At 43.6% G+C, this 8,889-nt stretch overlaps 2 protein-coding genes across 2 annotated transcripts; one reads left to right on the top strand and one right to left on the bottom strand.

Annotated features, from left to right (window-relative positions):
- The first annotated feature begins 1,392 nt into the window (after positions 1-1,392).
- Positions 1,393-2,595, top strand: LOC147958556 (uncharacterized). Its single transcript, XM_087537672.1, has 3 exons — positions 1,393-1,455; positions 1,575-1,721; positions 2,071-2,595. Exons 1-3 carry the CDS (start codon positions 1,393-1,395, stop codon positions 2,593-2,595), a joined length of 735 nt encoding a protein of 244 aa, XP_087393798.1.
- A 753-nt stretch (positions 2,596-3,348) lies between these two features.
- On the bottom strand, positions 3,349-7,887 carry LOC147958555 (uncharacterized). Its single transcript, XM_087532190.1, has 3 exons — positions 5,690-7,887; positions 3,854-4,807; positions 3,349-3,774 (listed from the first exon to the last, which is right to left on the bottom strand). The coding sequence occupies exons 1-3, from the start codon at positions 7,568-7,570 to the stop codon at positions 3,349-3,351; spliced, it is 3,261 nt and encodes a 1,086-aa protein (XP_087388316.1). The 5' UTR covers positions 7,571-7,887.
- Between the last annotated feature and the right edge of the window lie 1,002 nt (positions 7,888-8,889).

Here is an 8,889-nt window from a genome sequence, read left to right as displayed (position 1 = left end):
TTTGTTCTTTCTTTAATCTACCGAGCTAATCTAATCCCTATTCGGTGAGTGCTCTGTGTCCAGCCCGCTCGGGTGTGCAAGTAAACTTATTCGTTTGTAAACAACGATTCCACGAGTCGTCTCGCGCGGGCGGTCCGTGTCGTCTGACACCATAAGCACCGCTGTCTTCTTGTCTCTTCCTTCTTCCCACATTCCTGATTCCCTTTCCTCTCCTCTCTCCTATTCTCTTCCCTTCTCTCTGTCCAGCACTCCAGTCCCTCAACGGCCACCGCTGCTTCAAGGCCTCCCCCGCAGATGTGGATCGAGGCCACTACCGAGTCTCCCTCGAGCGCCTCCTTCTTCCTCCCCCTTATCATTTTTCGTCTCTTCATCCTTTCCATGCCTTTGAGTTCCTTTTTTTCCCTTGGCCATGACGAGCAGGGAAGCCTCGCCACTGCCGCCGCCACCAGCACCACGGACGTCGTCACACCATCGCCGCCTCTGAGTTCGTCGGCCGCCGGCGCCCGTCCTCCTGTACGACCGGCGCAGCGCCACTCTCTGCCTCAAACCAGGACTCCTCTTTGCATTCGTTTTTAATCTCATCTCTGCATCACCTCGAATATGTTTTAAATTCAAACTGAAAGCGTAAAATCGCGGGAAGAAGTGTATTGTGACGGTGAATCCACGGAGTCAATCCATGCTTTATTATTAGATATATATATACGATTGAGTCTCCGAGTTCACCGTCGTGGCCTTTTTTCAAAAAAAAAACCTTTTGCTTTTCAGTATTTGAACCCGCAATCCCTCTTTTACTAGATGTCAAAAAACATTTCGTTTAAAAAAAAAGACCCACGCCTCTTATCCAGACGCATCCGTTTCCTTTTTCCAGCTGCGGCGGAGCGGAAGAAGAGGGGCGGGCCGGGCAGGAGAAGTTGAGGGGTGGCGCCCTTGCCGGCGGACGGCTACAGCCGCGGCGGGGAGGCGAGGCCCTATGCGTCGGACGCGCGCGCTCGCCCGGAGTTAACGCCGACGCAGCGGCCGTCCATGGCGGAGTTATTTACCAGCAACCACCACATTATGGGCTAGGGTAACAAATCAGTACCACAATTGAGGCAGGGCACACAAAACCACCAACAATGGGGCTAATCTGTAACGCGGAGCACTGACGCTGCGTTTTAGCCCAGAAAACAGCGAATTCGACAGGTGGGTCCCGCCTGTCGGGCTGACGTGGCGCTTGTTGACGGACGTCGTTAGACGGCGAGAGACGGCCGTTTCGGCACGCCCGTTCAAGTGGCCCGTACCGGTCGGTGTTCGAACCAGACCAGCCATTTCCTCACTCTCTCTGTCCTCTCTCTCGACCCCGACCACCGCCGGCGCCGCCACTGTCGACTCGCCGCCTTTCGCCGCTCCGCCATGGTTTCTTGGAGCGACCAGTCCTCGAGCTCTTCTTCGGACGGCGAAGAAGTCACTAGCCAGGTATGCGTGTTCGCCTCTCGCCTCCCCCACGGATTAGGGTTCATCCCGCTAGGGTTAGGGTTCATCATTTGGGGATTTTTTACCAGGCCGCTGATTTGTGCAATTTGTGTGCTGGTTAGCTTCCTAGGACTATCTCTTGCTATGAATGGAGTGGCATTGCTCACGACCTGTCGTCTCGTTGTCTGCATCAAGCACCTTGCGTCAGGCTTGTTGCATTTGAATCTGTGGACACAGGCAGACGTTTTCTTGCGTGTGCTGAGGAGAAGGTATGTTGCTTCTGTTGCTTCTGTTGATGTAATAGTTGTTGCCCATAATCTATGCATATACAATCTTATAGATGGAAAAAATTATATATGCTTTTATAATTGGTTCTGCCCATAATTTGTGCATACAATTTTGACAATATATCTATTAATTAAGAGTGATGTAATATTTGATTTAGGCACCAATTGATGCATAGAATATAATTCAGTGGATAGAACTAAACTAAAATTCAGTGGATATAACTGAACTACAATTCAGTGGATAGAACAAAGTAGAGAGTGTACAGAGTATTATAGAATTTGTGCACATTTCATACAATTTCTTATTGAGAACATATTTATTTAATTGTAGGCAGAACTAAAGTGCAATTATCTGGAGTGGATAGACCCAGAGTGGTCAGTGGCTATGCAGTTCACCCTCACTGAATTGTGGAGCATGTATAACAAAGAAATCGATGACAGGCTGAAAGAAAATGTTGAGCTTGGTGAAAGAAATTACAAACTAGTTGGAGAAAAGAGGAAGATGGAGGAAGATCTGAGGTTTTTCAAACTGGACTTTGCAAAAATGGTTGCTGACAAGGAGGATGCTATCACAGAGCTGGGCAATGTTAGGTTGGTTCTAAGTGATCTCAAAGAGGAGATGGAGAAGAAGAAGCTGGTAGACCATGGTTGTACCAATCTTCATCAGGTACTTAGGGCAAAGGCAGAGAAAGAGAGGGACCAGCTAGTGGCAGAGAGAGACCAAGTTGTGACAGAGAGGGACCAACTAAAACAAGAGAAGAAAAAACTGGAGTACATGATTGCAGATCTGCTCAAACAGAAACATGGGTACAAGGACAAGATCAAGAAGTTGAAGGACATATGTGATGATTTTTAAGTATGTATTGTGGTGTGGTTTAGGGTAGCACTGTAGTTGATATGAATGTGCTCTTATGCACTTCCAAAGCTGTGATGCTTTATGTATCTTTATGTCCAATACTTGTGTTGTGTACTCCGAAGACTTGTGTTGTGTACTCCCAAGAACTAATTAATGTTCTACTTATTATCAATGTATCCTTGGATCAATGGCCTACTTATTAATGTATTTTGTTTGTATCAAATGAAATGTTTGTAGTTGTCCATACTATTTGCACAGAACATATATTGCACAGATCTTTTTTGCTCAAAATTTATTTTGCACACAACATATATTTGCACAAAACATATATTGCACAGATCTTTTTTGCTCAAAATTTATTTTGCACCGAACATATATTGCAAAGATCTTTTTTGCTCAAAATTTATTTTGCACACAACATATATTTGCACGGAACATATATTGCACAGATCTTTTTTGCTCAAAATTTATTTTGCACACAACATATATTTGCACAGAACATATATTGCACAGATCTTTTTTGCTCAAAATTTATTTTACACATAACATATATTTGCACAGAACATCTATTTGCATAGAATTTTAACAGCAGGAGATAAACATAGGTAATTTCAAAGTGCCATACATAGGTTCACAACTCCATACATAGGTTTTAACAAACATAGGTTCTGAGTGCCATACATAGGTTCATAATGTCATAAATAAAGTGATGTAATGCCTGATTTAGCACACACAGACTTCAAATTTGAGCATTTAGTAGTTCCCATTGGCATAGAAGTACCCCTCCATCCTCTTTCTCATGTACTTTGTCCTCTTTGGCCTACTGCCTGCAGGCTGGCTAGTAGAAGCTTCTGCAGAACTTCTTGGAGGCTTGAACCTTTTTGCACCCCTTCCAACAGCAGTGGAAGATCTTGCACCTCTACCAGCAGCAGTAGGAGAAGAACTAGCACCCCTTCCAGCAGCAGGAGTAGTAGCAGACCTTGCTCCCCTTCCAGCAGCAGCAGGAGTAGTAGCAGACCTTGCTCCCCTTCCAGCAGCAGCAGGAGTAGTAGCATACCTTGCTCCCCTTCCAGTAGCAGCAGGAGAGGAGTTTGTAGTAGATGACGATGGTGCACCCCTAGCACTTCCAGTAGCTGATGAAGCTGCACCATGGTGCCATTCTGGTACAGTCCTGTTTGCCTGTAATCAAAAAATTAAACAACTTTATAATGATCAGTCAATAGAAATGAACATTCAAGTGATTTCAAAATAAAAATACCATGTGCTTGTTCTTCCTGATTTGCAGATCAGGCCTCAATGGCTTTGGACAACTTGTGTACTTGTGTCCTTGCAGCTTGCAGTTCCCACATGTTATAGTAGCCATCCTAGATGTCTGCTTTGCTTGAGGTGGCTCAAACTTTCCTTTTTTCCTTTTCTCTTCTGCTGGCCCCTTCTTGTCATCTTTGAACTGTGGTGGTTCAATGTCAGGTGTTGGAGTTTTCACCCAGCTATCTGGACCAGGAACAGGGTAAATCACTGGCTTATATGCCTCCAAGTACATAGATTTCTTGAAAAACACATTGATATGATCCTCTGGCAGCTGTTTAGACCTATAGATGGCAGAACAAGCATGTTTGCAAGGAACTCCAGTGATGTCCCATTTCTTGCACCCACATGTCTGTATGTTTGTGTCAACACCATAGGTCTTGTCTCCACTAGTGACTTGGAAAAGTCCTTGGCCAGCTATGAGTGCTTTGCAATCCCTTGCATACTTCTTGTTCATCTCCAACTTCTCTGCATAGGTTGGTGCAATCTCCCATCTAGCACATTTTCCACCCTCTCTCTTCTGGTGGAACCTCACTAGCAACTTGTCCTTGATCCCATTGATCATTGTGACAATTGGCTTGTTCCTTACATCTAGAATGTACTTATTAAAAACTTCACTTAAGTTATTCACCACTAAATCAGTTTTGCAATTAGTGTCCATTGCATGCCTAGACCAAGCTTTAGCAGGAATTCTTGACATCCACTCCCAAGCAGCAGTGCACTCAGCCTTCATGCTTTCCATGGCCAAATTGAAGTCATGTTCAGTGTAAGCATAGGCAGCTGCATCCATGCATCTCTTCAAATCCTCTCCTCCAAATCCTGCTCTCTGAAAGTTTGCATAGATGTGCCTCAAACAGTACCTATGATGGCAGTTTGGGAATACTGCTGTCACTGCATTGAGTAGACCCTGCATGAAAGTGAATTGAAATGATTTTAAATGATTTTAAATGATTTTATATGATTTTATATGAGTTAATATGATTTTATATGATTTTATATGAGTTAATATGATTTTATATGATTTAAAATGATTTTATATGAGTTAATATGGGTTAATATGATTTTATATGAGTTAATATGATTTTAAATGATTTAATATGATTTTATATGGGTTAATATGATTTTATATGAGTTAATATGATTTTATATGAGTTAATATGATTTTAAATGATTTTATATGATTTTATATGAGTTAATATGATTTTAAATGATTTTATATGATTTTATATGAGTTAATATGATTTTAAATGATTTTATATGAGTTAATTAGATTTTAAATGATTTTATATGGGTCACCCTAGTCACCCTAGGCTATCTATGCCTAAGTCTCGATAAGAAGGGTTACGACTCGACACCTACCAACTAGTCATGATGGCATCACTTTGATGATGGATATGTTATATGATACCACATGGGTCACCCTAGGCTATCTATGCCTAAGTGTCGACAAGAAGGGTTACGACTCGACACCTACCAACTAGTCATGATGGCATCACTTTGATGATGGATATGTTATATGATACCACATGGGTCACCCTAGGCTATCTATGCCTAAGTGTCGACAAGAAGGGTTACGACTCGACACCTACCAACTAGTCATGATGGCATCACTTTGATGATGGATATGTTCTTTGATACCACATGGGTCACCCTAGGCTATCTATGCCTAAGTGTCGACAAGAAGGGTTACGACTCGACACCTACCAACTAGTCATGAACAAGTAAATGAACTAAATGAACATGTAAATGAACAAGTAAATGAACTAAATGAACAAGCAAATGAACTAACCTTCTGTCTATCAGACATGAATGTGTACTTTCCAAACTTGCCCTCTTCACTTCCCCCTAGAGCATACTTTAGCTGTGTCAAGAACCAGGACCAGTTAACTGTATCTTCAACTCCAACCATTCCAAAGGCAATGGGGTACATATTGTTGTTTGCATCCCTTCCAGTAGCTGCTAGTATCTGTGCACCACTAGTCAATTTGATGAAGCAGCCATCTAGACCTATGAATGGCCTACATCCATTCAAGAAGCCCTCACAACATGCATTCAAACTGAAAAATAGACCATGGAACCTTGGTCCAGCAGTAGGATTTTCTCTGGTTCCACTAACAGTAGTGACAATGCACCTAGATCCAGGATTTGTAAGCTTCACAGTCTCCAAATAGTCTCTCAGCCTCTTATATTGCTTCTTGTGATCACCAAGCACAATCTCTTTTGCTTTCTTCTTAGCCCTCCATGCCATCATCCTAGGAATCTCAAGCCCAAATTGCCTCTTTGCCTTGTCAACAATAGCAGGTACAGTAGTGTTGGGATCTGATCTGATGGTCTCAAGCATTTTGTTGCCAAGCCACCTTGAACTAATCCTAGTTTTCTCAGACTGGGTGGGACATGTGTGCTCCAACCTCATCTTCTTAATGCAGAAAGTGGGCTCATTTGTTATCTGTGCTGCTACCATGTAGAACTGACAACCATCTCCCTCACAGCAAACAATTACCCTATCACTGCAGTTTCTGTGGTATTTATACCTTCTAAGTTGTTTCACATGCAAATTGACTAGGGCCTCTCTGAATTGGTAAACATCTTTGAAACAGAGCTTTAGCTGGAATTGCTGTTCTGGATGCATCCTGTCCTCATCATACCAGACCCTAGGTGGTCTTTTCTTAGCCCTACTCCTTCTGCCAGAGCTGATAACAAAGGACATTGGTTCATTTCCATCATCATCTGCTTCAAAGTCTGTATCTTCCTCTTCTGAAGATGGAAACCAATCAGGATTAATGCTTGGACCAGCACTAGAGTGGGACCTACTAGTAGGACCTGGCCTCTTTACCTTCTTCTTAACAGGCTCAGGAACTGGAATCTCTTGGGCCTCCTCATCATCTTCTTCCTCCTCCATGTCATATATATCTTCAGGATCTGTGTCCCCCTCACAGTGTGTACTTGACATATATTCATCTCTCTTCCTCTTTATTTCAGAAAGAGTTTCATCTAGCTCAGGTTCCTCTGTCCTCCTATTTGCAATTTGTTCTTCTACATAATGCACTGAATCTGAGTCATCTTCTTCTTCTCCTGCATCTAAGTGGTCAACATCAACTACAAAATCTTCATCACTGCTTGAACCTTCCTCACTAACTGCATTGTCCTCCTCATCAGTGTCCATGCCTACAGGAATTGCTTCCTCACTAACTGCATTGTCCTCCTCATCTGAATCAAACTGAAAATCAGCATAATTGACACTTACTTCAGTGTTAAGCTGTGTCCCAAAATGGAACTGATAGTTAGGAGGAACTGATGTGAGTGGCAAAAAATTTACACTTTCCTGTGTCCCAAGATGTAACTGACAGTTAGGAGGAACTGTTTTGTGCACAACACCTGATTCAGCAACAGCAAAAACAACAGGTGCCTCTTCTTCTATTTGCTGTGCATGTTGATCTTCTCCAACTGCTGGTTCAATAACTACCTTTCCCTTTCTAACTGTCAGTGACAATGTCTGGGTGCTCTCAAATTGTCTCAGCATGTGAATTACTTCAATGTTGCCTTTAATCACACAAACACCTTGCAGCCCTATATTTTCATCTTTCAAGTAGCAAAGACTGTCATCCTTACAGTATCCATTGCTGACCATTACATTGACCAAACTACCATAAGTGATTTCTCTTTCAGACATCTTAACAAGAGCATACTTCTCTCCAGGAAACTGGAAATAGATTGACCATAAATCTTCAGGCCTAAAATAGACATACAAATGAATATTAACAAGTCAATTGTATTAACATAACTGACCATTATATCTGACAATTATAATGAACTATTTTAAATTATAGTAACTGGCAAATCAGTACTAACATTACTATCAGTGTAAGCAAAATTTTAAATTACAGTAACATGACAATGCAGTGTAAGCAATTCAGGCCTAAAATAGACATATATTAACAAGACAATATCTACAAGCCTAATATAGCTCAGACTGGTTACAATGCAGTGTAAAGCATTACAATGCAGTGTAGTGTAGCAATGCCATAAATGAAAACTACAGTGTGATTTTCTCCAAAAATTCAGAACCATACAGTACTACTAAGATAACTGAACCCTAACTAAAGATGTGGTAGTCGACAAAAATTCAGGACTACAATCACTTCTAAATGACTAACAAATAAATGTTTAAAACAGATGCTGCAGTACGGAGGAAAAGATTGAAGCCCGGTGACGATGGGATGATCCTGTAGTCGATAAACATGGCCAAATGATCCTGCAGTAAGAACAGATTTTGAAAGATTCAGATTACCTAGCTGAAGATGGGACGAACGGGAGCACATCCGCGGGACCAATCTGCGAAGCTGCTTCCTCGGTACCATGCTCCGGCGACAGGCCCGCCGCCGCGGCAGACTCTGGATCTAGGTCGCAGCCGCCATCGGTGTGGGGGCCGATGACCCCGCATTGCGAGCGCAACAGCTTCTGCCCTGAAGTAGTACCAAGGCCCTCGCCGCTGAGTGCGGCGTCACCGCTTCCGTCGACTCCGTGTGCGCCGTCACCGCCGGAGCTGGTCGCCATCGGAGCGGAGCGGGGAAGGACTGAATCGACTGGATTGAATCGAGCGGGGGAAGGGAACGGCTTGACCTCGTAGACGGGCGCGCCGAAACGGCCGTCTCTCGCCGTCTAACGGCGTTCGTCAACACGCGCCACGTCAGCCCGACATGCGGGACCAACCTGTCGGATTCGCTGTTTTCGGGGCTAAAACACAGCGTCAGTGCTCCGCGTTACAAATTAGACCCAGTGTTGGTGGTTTTGTGTGACCTGCCTGAAATGTGGTACCGATCTGTTACCCTAGCCCCATAATGTGGTGGTTTTGGGTAAATAACTCTCCATGGCGGCTCGGCTCGATCAGGAGGACGAGGGGAAGGGCTCGCGAGGGCCGGCACCAGGAATGGAGCGGAGGCGGGTGGATCTGGCGATTCCGAAGGAGCTGCGGCGACGAGCGGCTCCGTG

Source organism: Triticum urartu, chromosome 7A, assembly GCF_056163025.1.
Source record: "Triticum urartu cultivar PI428250 chromosome 7A, HENAU_Tu73, whole genome shotgun sequence".
Taxonomy (NCBI): domain Eukaryota; kingdom Viridiplantae; phylum Streptophyta; class Magnoliopsida; order Poales; family Poaceae; genus Triticum; species Triticum urartu.
The sequence above is the reverse complement of the archived record's forward strand: the minus strand, read 5'-3'. Positions and strand labels throughout refer to the sequence as shown.